General features: G+C 32.6%; 1 protein-coding gene across 6 annotated transcripts in view; it reads right to left on the minus strand.

The window, feature by feature from the left end:
- LOC139491245 (baculoviral IAP repeat-containing protein 3-like) overlaps positions 1-16,261 on the minus strand; it is a 29,512-nt gene extending 13,251 nt beyond the window's left edge. Inside the window, exons 1-3 of one of the 6 annotated variants that reach the window (XM_071278769.1) lie at positions 16,097-16,195; positions 14,832-14,953; positions 1,674-1,803 (exon numbers count right to left, since the gene is read on the minus strand). Coding sequence is in view for 1 of the 6 variants with exons in the window: in XM_071278765.1 (XP_071134866.1) it covers positions 867-1,034 (168 nt within the window). In the remaining 5 variants the exon portion in view is untranslated. Of the gene's footprint in view, positions 1-866; positions 1,056-1,673; positions 1,804-3,489; positions 3,746-14,831; positions 14,954-16,096 lie in introns of those variants that run through there. The other 5 variants (XM_071278768.1, XM_071278770.1, XM_071278771.1 and 2 more) reach the window with 5 other exon arrangements.
- Positions 16,262-16,528: the final 267 nt, after the last annotated feature.

Raw genomic sequence — 16,528 nt, forward strand, 5'->3', positions numbered from 1 at the left:
ACACAATGAAATTTACATTTACCTGTTGAAACCACCACTCGATGGTGAACGAAATCGTTTGAGTATGGACTTAAATATCAACCATAAGCATAAAACATAATGATTTATAGGTTGCAAATAAATTAAATATGTTTTTTCCAATAATTGAAAAAGAAACAATGTTGAGTCGTTCCACGCATCGTTGTATGCATTGAAACAAGAACAGGTTGAAGAGGTCGTATGAATAATTCAATATTATTTCGGCAATTTCTATTTAAATATTCATGAGGTAAAGTGATATCAGGTCAGTGACTGTATATGACATAGAAATATACAGGCAACGCATTTTGAATGCTCAAATAGAACGAGTGCAGTATAAATGCTATTAATATAACTATGGAATTCCTTGATCTATATATACGATCGACTATAAATAGCATACAGTGTTTTATTGGTTGATCAAACATTACATCATGAATGTTCAATAGGTATGTCATATGACGACAGTCGACGTGAACGGAATACTTTTTCTTAAATTTTGGATTAATAGCAGAGCGATATAGTATTTACCTGGTAAGACCCAAATATTTTTTAACACCATGCCGGATGACTTATTCGCTTATAAAGAAAAAAAGGGACTTAGTAAATGTATTTTCCGTAGAAAATGGGGCGTTAAACCTGGTTTTATAGCAAGCTTAACCACCCATTTATAAGACAGTTGTTTATATATCCGTAAAAATTGGGTGAACAACACAAACAAAGATAATACTAGTAAGTAAATGTGACCCAGCAGTCATGCAATTAACAATAAAGAAGTTCTAAGGAATGACATCGCGACTAACCCTATATCTTTTACTTATATATATATAAAAATAGATTTAACCTACTATACAAATTTTGTTTCCGTAAAAGAGTAACAGTCGTCCGAGTTCCATACGGAACGATTGTTCCCGTTGAATACACAATAAACTCTCAGATATAATTTTTGGGATAGATGGGAAAAAAAAACTATCTAGAATATATGTAATCAGAATATCAAATTTCCGATGATTCATTTTTTTTTTTTCAGTTCGAAAATTTCCTAAGGTCAACTATATTTAGTTATTTTATAAATAGAAAGAAGGAGCAATTCGAAGTAGCGATTCGACCTAGTTAGTCACATACGGTTGCTCTATGTTTACTATCAGTGTTTTATTTCATGGTCGTTGGTGGTACTTTATATATCTGATCATTTTCTTTATTTGGGTCAAGGTTTAGACGGTCTTTCGTCCTACTTCTTGTGTTACGTTCTTCAAAATATTCAAAAATATAAAAAGGAAAACCCCCCGTACTATTTTAAAACATTTTCTCTATATTGGAATTTTTAAATTATTAATAGATAATGTTACAGACTATAAATAGATATAACTCCAATAGACATTATGGATTTCAAAAATATGACTGATCCAACACAAACCATAGCAACTAGGTAAACATATCGGCTATGTTAAATTATTTTTTATTAATAAAGCCAATGAATAGTTCGTAGACGTACGTAGTGCTTGTTTGTACAGTTTGGTATATCTTGGGTAATGTTATTCAGAATATAAAATGCGCAAAATTATTTAAGATACACGAGACATATGCTGAAATATTTTAAAACTTTATTTTTCAGAGAATATTACATCATAAAGGACAGAATACGAAAGACTTACCTAAAATAAAACATAGTTCGTCAAACAGAAATGTTACTGATATCGGCCCACTGATATCACGTGACGTGGCAGAACTTTACCTGATTGGAAGATACGTTATGTTTTTCATGTTTAAACTTAGCTCGGTTCTCTGAAACGAACCATAAATAAATTATTCATTCATTATGTAAATGTTTGTGGTTACAAAGGACCAAGAACAGGCGTTTACATGAAAGGCTATATACGTAGCTGCGTTTTGTATCCTCACTCGGCCATGATAATTTTTTTTTAACTCAGACTGAGGCTCTAGGAGCGGTTCCATACCATAAAAGGAAGGTTGGGATTGAACTTGGAGCTACGGCCCTAAATGTTCAGGAAAAGAGTGCCATAAACACATATTAATACCTTGTATACAATTGCGTAGCTCATATTGTCCATCAATTTATGAAAATAATGAATGATTGGTGTTCTAGGATATGATGAATATAACTGTGTATTTAGATTCTAGATATTTGACCATAATGGTTTTTACTGTCCAATTTCAAATTTGTCAGTTTATGACCAAATTCATTTTGTCTCAGAAACCTATGCTGTGTCAAATTTTTACTAGTAATCACAATCCAAATTCAGAGCTGTATATCATCCTTAAATGTAGTGTCAATGCTTGCCCCCACTGTTCAGCGGTCGACCTTTGAGGTCCTATCTAGTTGCGCTAAGCTAAACATTTTATCTGTCTTGTGTACAGGGAGCTAGCGTTTCTGTCTATAATTATGAGTGTTAGAATTATTTCCCTATTCGAAACGGAACCAGTAAACCAATTGAATATAAAAATCTAGCAAGTATATATAGGTTCTTCAAAACGGGTTTTACAGAATGAAGGGCGTAAATTGTAGGATAAGGAATAAAATATCAAAATTCAATAGAGCTACGTACATACATATAACCCAATCTTTTGCAGGCAGTGGCATATATTGACCCCTGTTTATAGTAAGACAAACAATTGAAGGTTTTGAAGAGATCGAAATATCCAATGCGAATTCAACGTCATCATACTGGTTAACATTTAAATTAAGACGGCTTTTGATGAAAAAAAATATGGCTGAATGACTGTGATCATCCCTAAAAGTGCTTTGTCACAGATTCGGTGATATTATACATAAAAATGAATGATTTGTTGTAAATGATATGAGTTTTGTGGAGATGCAAGGATATATTGTTTGAAAAACACGTCAACAAAGCGTAAAAAAAATAAGTGACCAAAACAAATATTAGTTTCGTAACAACATGTGCATGAATTATTAAAAGTTCAAACAGGGTCAGTAAGACTTATTGAACGATGTATTTGTTTCTCCTTCTGTAGCATTTAGAAAACAACAACAAACGCGACACAACGTTTATAAAATGTTGGTTAGAAAGAAATGCACTCTTATACAGTTATAAACGATGATTTATATATATTTTTAGGCTATAATATGAAATTATACAGACCTAGAAAAATCTAAATGCACGAGTCTGCTATCTATTTATATCTTTTGTTGTGTTTATATCGCGTCACGCGTTCGCGTGTATGGCAATTGGAGGTCTTTGGGGGTCAACTCAACAGTTGATTAGATGGCGTCTTGACTAAAATACATAAGAAACGAAGCTACATATTATCGATCCCATGCTCGGTATATATTTATATTTTATATTTTTTTATAATTCGTATAAATGATTTACATTGTTATAAATCTAATATGAGAATTGAGTCAAATCGGTGAACATAAATTTGACAGCTAGTGTTCCTATAAGTTACGTTGATCTGCGATATAAATTTGTATCTAATAACTTGACCAACCTCATAATATCAGGAAGTCCGTATGCGTTTTTTTTTTTTAAAGTCCTATATGGTCTGGAACACATACATTTATAGATAGAGAGTGAAATAAACGTTCTAGCCAAGTTTTATCTTGAACATATATTTCCATCTATATGTATGGTGTATAGTTCAGTGATTTTTGCCAAAACAGTGCATGTCCTTATATCACGAGAAAACTGAATAATATCCTTGATATAAAAATAAAAGATTTTAAGTCTTCTCAAAATTAGTCATTAAAAATTACCCTCGTATTTTAAATTTTCAATTACCTTAAACTGGAAATCCTATCGTGTGACAAGAAATAAATGTAATTTAAAAAAAATCGTTGTTAACATTTATAAATGAAAAGTTTTAGAGATTAAACAAACAGAATCGAACAGTTGTAAAATATTATCTATAATTTTATATAAAGCAGCAATTATCCGATATGTATCTTTACGGATGAATGGACAAACTACCAAATAAGCCGTCTATAAAGATATATCTGATAATTACTGCTTTATATAAAATGTCCTATCATATATTTTGTGACCAATTTAATTTTTACAGGTATAAATAAATATATTTAAAAATAATAACTAACATTAGTCAAGGAAGTTGACATGAAAAAACTATGGAAAGGCCCTTTTATGATAAATGAGTTATTATTATACTATACTGATAAAGTAATCATGAAGTCGTGATTGGAAGATATTTCTACCTTTTTCATTTGTTTTTCATGTTTTTTTGTAAAGGAAATTCATTTATTTATTATAAAGATTCCAAAATCCTAACTTTTTAAAGACAGGTTATGAAATGTATGATTTAGTTTTATAAAGTGTGCTACTAATTTCGAAAGTTATAAAAAAAAAGATTGATTTTAGATCTATATTTGCTGCTAAAATAATGTCATATTGGCCGTCATATCTTCGTAGCTGTCACGTACGTCATTGAACAAAATGAAAACCGAGATATGATATGAATAAGATGTACTATTTGCCCTAGTAGAAGAACAAATGCAATAATAGCTACTTACTCGTTACTAATGGTGCATAGGCTAGTGCTAATTACTAAAATTAAAGGTTAGTGAAAAGCGTGCATTTTAAATGCATGCTTTTCACTAACCTTCACTTTGGAAAATAAAAAAAAGGCAAGCTTAATAGTGACGTAATTTTGTTAAATATGTTGGGATTTTTTGGTAAATTGTGTTTATCGCCTAAATTTAGATTTGTAAAAATTGTTTGTAGTCACACTTAGATATCGGCTTATTTGGTATACTTATGTTATTTATTGTCATTGAATGTTGTAATTCTAAGATTAGATAGTTGACTGAGCTACTATATATATATATATCTTTATTCTCGTAAACCAAAGTACAATGGTACAGAGACATATACAAATAAATTAACATAGTATAAATTTTAAATAACAGATGTGACTATCATTTCACGGATGTAGATAGCAGCCATGTCTATATATATATATATATATATATTGTGGCGTTTTGTCAAACTTTACCTATATTACTGGGATATTTTTAATTTAAACATGAACAACTACTTTTGTACTTTAGTTTCGGTACAGATAATAGCATTCCCCAGTATCAATCCCTTTTTAAATTGTAAAACAAAAGCCAACGAGTTCTTTTAAGAGGCATCAAGTACGATTTAGACAAAAGTTTTAAATACAATTTCATTTAGTTTCAAGTATCAATAAAAGTGGCATTTTAAAAGAATGTTTTGTCCCAAGCTGTCAGTTTGAACAAAAGTTGTCAAAATAAGAAAAAATAGTAACACAACTATCTTCAACATCAACTTGCAATGCATATTTAACCTCATTGAATCGTATTCATAGGACTGGGTTGCGAATTTACTAGACATGTTCAGTTAAATAAATAATTATATTGAAAGTGAAATAAGGGTGAATCATTTAAATTACTGGTTCGATCGACACAAAAAAACCCGCCATCCTTATACAGACGGAAACGATGATATCAATGTGTTTAACCTATAATATAAAACCAAACAAACCTAGAAAATTTTCAAAACGACAAAATTCCCTTTTCAGCTTTATTGACAATCCGTTACACTTCATTAAAAAACAACGCATATTTATTAACATTGCGTTAAGATAAAAAGGCAAAACCTATAAATATAAACAAGCTACTAGTAATCATCGTGGATTGCACTGTTAACAACATTATTCGTTTGGAGGACTCAGTAGATGCAGTTGCGGACCAAGAGGTCTTGTAAAACACTATATTGAGTCACAACGTCATAAAATTTTGTCAGTAGAAAAGTCGAGATAATATTGCAGACAGATTTAATACAAACAAAAATTGAAAAATAAGAACAGAGTAAAGCACTCCTAAAAGAACACAGGCTTATTTTTTTACAAAAAAAAAGGACGTTTATAAAAAAAAACACCAGAAAGAAAACTAATTGAACAAATGAGGGAAATGTGCAACACACACAATGAAGACATAAAAAATATGAATGTTCAAATCTTCAGGCTCAACTTCAACATCAAGAAAAACATGGATTAAAGTATAAAAAGTTATAGCAGTTAATGAGGAAAGGGTGGCCCTGTTCCGTTACTGAAATGAAAGCTTAATGATAATGATCACATCCATTCAGTTTTTAGGTTCCACAGCACAAAGATGTCAACATATGACGGCAAAAATGACTGGCGATCTTATTTTTTGCAATTTTACACTATAGCTGATAGAAATAAGTGGAAAGTTAGCAAAGCTATACAAATTCATAGAATGTTTGAGAGATAAAGTCTTAACATTTAATAGCTCGTGCCGGTAGTCAATAAAAACTAATTATGAAAGCTTACTATGTAAAAAAAAATATGAACATTTTGGCAGATTTTGAAAGGGACCACTACAATATTGTGAAAAGACTCTTATCATGCCAGATTTACCAAAAAGACAAAGAAGAGTCCTTGGAGGAATTCGCATAAAGAACACATGAGCTAGCTACAGATGGTTATATCTAGATCGACACACCAAATATAGTTGGTACAACTTTGGCAACATTTGTTTTTCTTAAAGGTTGTGTAGATAAGAGTGCTGTTTAACTGCTATGGGTTTCACCAGCTCAATAGTCAGCACTTCTGTGTAGACATGATTTATCATATGTGATATGGTCATAGTTATAAACTTACTGTTTCCAATTCTTTATATTGTTTTTAATTACTAAGGCTTTAAAGTTTTCTACCCTAGTAATATATTACCTTAGCTGTATTTTGCAAAACGTTTAAGATTTTTTGGTCATCAATGCTCAAGATTTGACTTATTTAGCGTTTTTAACATTTTTTTATTCAATTGTCACTGCATGATGAGTCTTTTGTAGACGAAACACGCGTCTGGTGCAATAACAAAAGGGGTGAGTTCGGTAAGGGTCATATTTTGCCGATTATAAAGTTCAATGTAAGAAGATGAAAAATGTTTTTAAGTTGACTTTAAGACATGTGAGAAAGTTAAAAATAACTATTTGTTTCAAAGTTTTATTCTTAAGCGTTGATTTTTACATTCCTAATAGGTCAAGATAACAGACTTTACCAAAAGACAAATCGGCCAGCTTTCAACCAAATTGAGGACCAGGAAACATGGAGCGCAGGCGTCGACAAACTAAACATTCAAGTTAGACATGTAAAATGTCTTTACATTTAAAAAAAAAAGAAGATCTTTGTTGTTAACGTATGCGCTTTATTTTTCCTGAATAAGTATTAAGAAAAAGACAGTTTGTTGTGTCTTCGACACATTCCCCATTTCTATTCTCAAATTTTTTTATTCAACCCATAGCCTGCAATTAGTTCATACTCCAACAGATACTATAATCACTCAACCAAAATCTAATTTGAAAGGTCTATTGTTCCCTATTAAAGGGAAACTTCGCAAAAAAATCAAAAATTGATATTATGTTCATTCTGTATAAAAATGCTCAAATTCATAGATATTAAAGTTTTATTCCGCTAGATAAGAGATCACCATCGATTTTAAATTTAGAGTATCAATTCTTTGCGTTCGGCCATTTTGTCTTCTTTCCCGATTAATAATAACGATATGTCTATAAACCACAAAGGAACAAAACTACAGTAACCGATGTAGTCGTAATTGCGTGTCGATATCTTGTCAATCGTAGGGTTGTTTTATCCGACTAACTAACATGATACGGAAAATATTGTTATTTTTTTTTTAAATTACCATGGTCTGTTATTTTTAAACTGTTAATATTGGAATTAGTGAAAAAGTCAAAGTTGAAATCATAAATAAGTGTTCCGTGAAAATTGTTTTCGAAAATCTAATTTGTTCATAATTCTTCAAAGTAATAAACTTTATTCAAATAAATTCTGATCTTCCCTCATCTGATCACTAGCATGGCTAAAGGTATTACACCCAAAGGTATTGTGAGGGGTGTGAGGTGACACGTCCAGGTATTCAAGCGATTTCCTGTCGGGCTTGCAAGTTCATGCATCGTTTCACTTCTGTAGGTATTGATCAGTGTACACGGCCGATAACTTATAACTTTCCATTTTGAACTATCAGGTGTATAATATACATCTCTGTCATGCGTGTCCGAAAGTGATATAATATACTAGTCATGCATTACTTAACTCATACGCTTGTTTATAAATAACATTTCTGGTGTAAAGAATATTATTCATAAAAATATAAATAATACCAAAAAAAAAAAAGATTTGAAGAAATAAAAATCTATTTACATATTTTTTCCAAGGGTTAATTTGGGAAAATGTAATATATACTCGTTGTCAATAGTAAAGGACAGATTGGAACATACCAGAAATATTGATTTAAAAAAATGTACGCACTTGTCGACGATTCGTTTATACGCCTGGATAGAAAGTTACGAAACTATATTGCAATTTAAGATATATACATGTATACATTGAACATAAGAAAGAAACATACATTTTGTGTAAATTGGGGTAAAAGTTTTGTAAATAGACTAGTCCACGTATGCCAACAGTATGTAATAGACTATTGTATACCAAAAGAAGAAGAAAAAGAAGAAGAAGAAGAGAACCAATTTGATTTAAATACAGGTCGATATATAACTTGCTTCGGTTCATCGAAGTTATGAACATAGTAAAATCACAAATTTATACATCAATTAGATAATTCTCGAAGGAAGAAATTCGACTTCATCACAATTGTTCCGACATTCATTCAAAATATATGCAACTGGACGTACACTAACAAACCCCAAGGGATGTGAATATTTTCTAGGAAAACTATTGAGTATTAAAGTTTCAAATTAATTTCGGAATTTATTTTCTTTCTTGATATTCAATGACAGCAATTTAAAGAATAAACTGCTTGTCCGCTTTAGGGGTATTCTTGCCAGTTGAACAGACTTTAAGATGACATTAAATTCGTTGTCTTTTTTTTAAACATCGTTGGTCAAATAGCTAAAGTATTATACGTTGTGAGAAGAAGACTATTTTAATAAGGACGCTCCCGATTATGAATAAATTTGGTTGACGTTTTTCACACTTGAAAAGAATATCTATTCGTAATTTTTCGATTCCATTCCCAGAGGATCCTTAAATTTGTTCTCAAATTTAATTTCTAAAGATAAAACAATGAGACTGACAAAGACAGTTTGAAAGGAGGTAATAAATTTGGTACTGGCATGGAAGTAAACAATATTGCAACTGATCATGGTGATTATTTGGGTGAAAGTTCCAAAATAACATAGTGACAGAGTTTCTGTCAATGCCGATATCCGTATGATTACAATTGTGACAGAATTTCAAGACATGGGAAACAGGTAAGTTACAGACTTTCTGTCAGTTCGTCCCTAAAATATGATGTTCAAAATATCTCGTAAGATCAAAGTTTCACTAAAGAAAATGTTTGCTGTCATTTAAAATTGAAAATGACCGTTCGTGCTTTACAAAAGGATTGAAATTCTGTAAATATAAAGTCAAAAAATTGAAAGAACTCAATTCTAGAACAACTACAAGATTTGTATACTCGAACAGTATTTTTTGGGACATAAATCATAGCATCAAGATTGCTGAAATACTTGTTGAATTTCAAAATAGTTTTGCTAGAGGAGATATGGATGTAGGATTTTTAAATGGAAACATTAATAATCAAATACATCAAGGAAAAGCAGCAGCAATTAAACATCAAATGCACAGAACTCTACTTTAATGTGAAAATGAAGAAGAAAACAAACTTAAATCAATTGCTGGATAAGGGGTTGTTCAACCTTCTATCTCCGATTGATGTTCCTGTTCTGTTTGAGTTTGGGAAAAAAGATGATAGTCTGAGTTACTTTTTTTTCGTTAATTAAAGTAACGACTAAGAATGTATTTCATTTGCCAAAGACTGTGTCCTGCATGGATACATTGAAATTATAAGTAGTTATACGAGTACTTTAGATATGGCTACTGGCAGATAGAGACCGATGTCATCGTTCTAGATCACAGCTTTGGTGATCATTTGATAAAGCTTGAACGTATCTGGACAAGAAATTCTAAGTTCTGCAATTTAAAACTTAAACTGTCAAAATGCTTCATATTTCAAAAAGAGGTCAAGTTATCAGGAAAAATTGTAAACAATATGCGGACAGTAAAAAATTGACCAAGACCAAAGAAACAGAACGAGCTTGAACCTTTTCTCAGGTTAACAAACTACCATAGAGAGTACATTAATGACTATGCTGAAATTGCTATTTCTTTGCATCAATTAACAGGAGAAAAATCGTACCTCTAGACTGATGAACAGGAAATCTCTTTTGATCAATTAAAAATTACGTCTTCCGTTTTGGCCTATTCCGACCCAGAAGCTACCTTCATATTCGATACTGATGCCTTCGACAATAACGTCGGTACTGACCTAGGGGAAAAGGACAACAATAATCAATTCAAGTAAACTTCTTACACCAGCTCAAAATAAATAATGCAAAACTCGAAAGAAGTTAATAGCTTTTGTAACTTTCACGATCAGATCGTTGTGCGTTCAGACCATAATAGCCTTACTTGGCTATCAAATTTCAAGAATGTCGAAGTTCAGCTGGCTGTTTGGATTGAGGAATTACGATTATCATAATGTAATTTGATAGTTCAATATACTAGTAGTCCAGGTAAACAAACATGCAAACGCAGAACACAGTCTCGAATTCCGGATACACTTGATGAATGCAACTCATACTTGTCAAGTATTCCACCTAATGATCTTCCATGCGGAGGTTATAAATACTGTACCAGAGCCAAAATCAGTGGTCCATCTATGAGGAAGATGTTGTCTTTTTTAAACCAGTAACAGTTCGCTCTGTAAGTATTAGAGATATCACATCCACAGAAGAAAAGCATTTTACGGATACCGAACTGAGAGAAGCGCAAACGAATGACATATAGATCTTGGCACTGTTATTATATATTATCCGACGATTTTTCTCCTACAATACAAAACAAGACTTGCAGATGATAAGTCTATTTGTAAGACATCTGTGGCAGTCGAAATTTCTACTCGAATTCAGAAATGTTATATTTTTGGGAAAATGCTATTGCACCAAGATTACCAAGGAAAATTAGACATGCAATATGCTTCATCTCTGTCATGATTTACAATCAGCAGGTCATTAACGAAATAATAAAACCCTTGAAAAATTAAGACAAACAGTTTATTTTTAGGGAATGACAGTGGATTGTCAACTCTATGTTTCAACATTTCAGATATGCAATAGATATGATGAAAAAAACTCAATAGAGAGCCAAAACAGAATTTGGTTGCTAACACTCTGGAGCTCCCTTTGAAAGCATTCATTTGGATATATAAACCCCCATACAAACCACAACTACAGAAATTTGATAGTTACCGTTGCGTTATCATCTCTGTTATAATAAGTCCAAGGGTCAAGTAAAAAATGCACACAGATTGATTTATATATACAATATATTACTAAAAAAAAGTGTAACTTACGTATACGAGTAGATATATCAATTATATAGTTTAATGTGACTTATTTGATATGACGTTGGAATTATGTCGCGGATTCTGAAGCAGCTGCACGAGAGGGACGTCATACTTATGTTAAGATCGTGACTATTCCTAGTATCTATTTAAATTCTGTGCTGACATGAATTATCATTGAAATGGTCATTTTTTTAAATTAAGGTAGATAGGGTGTCTTGAAAATACCAGAAAACAAGGTCTAGATCTTTAATAGAATGTGCAAATATTAGTAGTAGTCTTAGAGTAGTATGTAATTCATGTGTAAGAACTTCAACTTCAATATAGAAAATGACATTTTTTATCATATTTATGGTTGTATTTTTGATCGATCAATTTTGTTCCAACTTTACCAAATAAGTGGAGGCAACGCAAATGCAAGGGCAGATAATTCAGATTAAAGTACTTTTACTTTAGAATGAGTTTGGAATTTACCTATTTTATAATGTAGCAAGAAAACGGGTCCGGTGACCACATTTTTTCTTTTTCTTAACCGAAGGCATACTATTAAAGCCATCTTCTAATATGTAATCTCGAAATTCTATGGTGTAGATTACGCTTTACTGCAGAAAATTGGCTTTCCATGCATAATCTATACAAAATTTGTCAATTTAAAACACCGTGTAGCTTGAAAATAAGCCCGGTGACCCATTTTTTTTTAATTTTAAGCATAATATAAACTACATATAGGCAAATTATTAAAAAAAATCTATGGATTATAATTTAGACACCCCATCTACCTTAACTGTTTACACAACTTTTGAATTTTTGAAATACTAAGGCTTTTTCTACCTCAGGAAAATATAACTTTAGCTGTATTTATCAAAACTTTTAAGTATTTTGATCCTCAATATGCTCTTCAATTTCGTGCTTTATTTGGCCTTTTAAACTTTTTTTGTATTCGAGCGTCACTGATGATCGAGTCTTTTGTAGACGATACGCACTTCTGGCGTAAGTACAAAATGGTATCGTGATATATTAATGATGAGTTTATTTTCTTAAAAAGACGTAAGTACAACATCTTTAGTTTTCTCGACGTCTTTTTGACGTATTTTTTGTAATATGACATCGCTACCATAATTCAACCTAAAAAGACGTCAAATGGACGTCTTTTTCTGCTGGGTTGTATTAAGAATAGATACAGCCATGCAAGTAGGGATATCTCTGAAAATAAAATTTCCGTGGAAAGGTCCCGCGTATGTGTTTGTTTTGTGTTCCTGTATTGCTGAAGATTAAAGACAGGAAAAGAAAGGAATTTTTGCATCATGATAGACTCAAACTGTGCTTTGACAGAGAAATACTTCTATGAGGGGGAGGACAGGGGGGTTACCCTTCTCCCTTCTCCCACCCCTCTTCTCCTTTCTCCTACCCCGTTCTCCTTTCTCCCATTAGAATAAAACATCTCCTTTTGAGATAAATTAAAAAAATTCTCCTTTCTCCAACTTTTTCTCCTTTCTCCCAGCCTTCCTCGCCTTTCTCCTACCCCCTTTCCTTTGTTTAGTCAAAACTCTCTAATACCGAACCATGAAGATAAAAGTATTGATAGTTTTGATACATTATATAACAGGTCCAGCTGGGGACAAACTGGTGTGCGAAAAAGACAAATGACGTCCTACTATATGTACAGCAGATATCTCAAGTATTGTTTATTGGACTATTTGTATATATATTTAGTAAAACAAGTTTTGCTAATTCATTCTAAGTATGGATGATGGACTTGATTATGTCATTTAATGGTGAAAATCCAGATAGATAAGAGGAAGATACAAAGATTAAATGCGGTAGATTAGAGGAAGATACAAAGATTAAATGCAGTAGTACGCAAGAACCTGAGCAAGGCAAAATTATGTCTGGTATGTGCAAGTCGTTTTAATAATGTAAGAAGGCACGTACGCCTCATGGTGCGGGATTTTTTCGATGCATTGAAGACCCATTGGTGGCCTTCGGCTGTTATATGGTCCTTGTCGGGTTGTTGTCTCTTTGACACATTCTCTATTTCTATCCTCAATTTTATGACTTTTATGTATACCACACACATTTGCCCAGAAACACTAACGCACTAACCTCATGTAAAACTTATCAAAATCAATTTGGTCAGAGGAGAGGGAAATATTGGAAAACCATTGCCTTTAGCTTCACAACTGTAAGGATGAACAACAGTCTGTATGGACAGAACTAATGAATGGTCTCCTTTTAGAACTCTGTCAACGCTATTTATTGCGCGATTACTAAAACATCTGGTAGACTATTTAGTATACGAACAGATGATGCCTTTAAACAATACTAATCAACTGACTTTCACAGGACAGACATACCTTTATTGAAATTCTACAATATAGGGAAAACAGATTAAATGTAGAGGTTATGCATGCTGTATCCCTCCATCTGCAATATATTCTTTGGTACATTGAAAAATGTTTGCCTTATTATTAAAAGGAACTGAAAACGTAGATAACCTCATTAAATATGAAATCAAAGTACCCCTTTATCAATTCAAAATGTTATTATGGTTACTGATTCGCATTTTCATTTGGATATGATTAAGCAACAAGCCGATCTATAAGTTGAATGATGGTGAGTTAGTATTCCAAATCAGACACTTAGAAGGGATATATGTGTATTTCAAAGACGTTGGCCAGCAAGAGAAAATATGGAAGAAATCAGAAAGGATTGACAAATAATATCGACTGTTGGAATACATCCACGGATAAAAAAAGGAGAGGAAATGAGTGTCCTGAATTTGTGGATTACAGATTTAGAGATGCTTATCTGTGTAAATAGAATGGTGGCAGTTGGGGAATGGGGATTAGACTCCTCTGATAATCCAAACAGCAAAGAACTGAGAATAGCAAAAAGGCACGCCTACCTGTAGTTTTACATTGCAGAGGAGATAATTTTAAGAAGCTGTTAAAGACCATGTCCCGAGATTCATTATCTACTTTCCGAGAGGAAAACCATCTAATTCATTGGCATTGTTTTAATGGGGATATGGAGGAATATCGGCAATGCAAAACCATGTTTCCAAACGGTAAATTTGGCATCTCTTAGAGCAATTCCTACTTATGGATAACAAATACTCATCTTACAGATCAACTGTATGTCCATTGGACCTAGAAGATTTAGTTTTGTAGATTGATTCCCCCCATCTACTCCAGGGATACCCTGGAGCATCTCCAGAACTATTAAAGGATATCAGTTAGACACTTAATTGCATCTATGATCGATGTACCCTCTGAAGATATAGCGAGATATATTTTAATGGATGGTTGTTATTTCCGTAAGACTGGGAGGAATGAAGTAAAGGTCCAGATATAAGATATAATTACTGGATTTGATACCAGAACTTAACCAATTATCTACTGCTCAACCTGGCAGATTATTTCCCAGAGCTCAGCTGATCCTGTTGTGTTGGATTCCAGTCCTGAGATTCCTGCCATTACATCCTTTTATATACGAAGACTATAACTGTGACTAGGAATTAAAGGTACATTACCAACATCATAATTTAAGTACATGTTGATGCAAGAGTAAAATGTTTCATTTATTACTGTTCTGAAATTGATACAAAAAAAATGGGCATTAAGTACAGTATCTTTTTTTTTTTAAATGAGGAAACCTGTAAAATGGCAAATATGTACCATGTATATGTTACAGGGAATTTGTGAAATCAGGGATTTTGTAAAATCACTGAAATTTCAGGGAATTTGTAAAATCACTGAACTGATTAGTGATTTTATAAAATCCCTGATTTTGACTAGTGATTTTACAAAATCCCTGAAATAATTAAGATCTTTTTTACAAATCACTGATTAAATTCAGGGAATTTGTAAAATGAATTAATTCATTTGTAAAAAGAATTTCTGTGAAAAAAAGCCTACAACAGTAACACTCAATAAGTTTGAGATTAATCTAGCCTTAATTAAGTAAGCAGTTTTCATGTACTATACAACTGACATACTGTACTATAAAACGATGGCTCAGACACAGATGTCTTTAAATCAAGAGCAATTAACATACCCACAATTAAAGGTTTCATCAAAATTGATATACAAAAAGCAAATAAGTGTTTAATTATTGATTTGCTGCCTACAAAATAATAGATTTGATAGAGACAGGGCAATTATGTAACAGTAGCTATCATCCAAAACTTGACATGTAAAAATAAGTAAATTTACAGTGGTCTAGATATCGGATTACTACCTTTTAGTCATTAACACTTTATACTTATTGTACAAAATCCCTAGCTCTATTTTCAGTGATTTTGTAAAATCCCTAGAACAATTTCAGGCAGAGGCGGATTTAGAGGGGGCCCAGGGGGCCCGGGCCCCCCCTTTTTGGGAAAAAAATTGGTTGCTTATATAGGGAATCATTGAAGCGTGATTGGAGCGGGCCCCCTCTTAGGTCAGTCAGTGGGCCCCCACTTATGAAAATTTCTGGATCCGCCACTGTCAGGGATTTTACATAACCACTGAAACTGTTTAGTGATTATACATAATCACTGATAAGTCCAGTGATTTTACAAATTCCCTGTAACTTATACATATAAATGACTTTTAAAACATATGCAGTGATATACATTGATAGTGTTTGTTTATTTAAAGTCGGTTATCTTACCACAACCAGGCTACGTTGTTTCACTTTCTTCCAATATGCAAGTCAGATAATATTAACCGTAAATGAGCATCATGTGTCTAATGTGTGCATATCCTGAGTGCATATCACATATCAGTATTTTTATTAGGACATGACATAATAATACGTTATTTGTATTATAGGCTTAAAAAAGGACGTTGAGAAATCAGGTCGTAGTAGTAGGACTGGAGCGCAGTTAGATCGAAGTCAGATCACAAAGATCGCTGTGCCATCTAGTTTCTAGTCGAAAATACTACGCTACGATCTCACAGCGACGTTACTACGACCTTTCTACGACTACTACCTTCTCATCGCGACCCATCCACGTTTATAATACGACCTCTCCACGACTACTACCCGGCTTCTCATCGCGACCCATCCACGCTAAAGCCTTATATGAGGGGGAGGACAGGG

Source organism: Mytilus edulis, chromosome 10, assembly GCF_963676685.1.
Source record: "Mytilus edulis chromosome 10, xbMytEdul2.2, whole genome shotgun sequence".
Taxonomy (NCBI): Eukaryota; Metazoa; Mollusca; class Bivalvia; order Mytilida; family Mytilidae; genus Mytilus; species Mytilus edulis.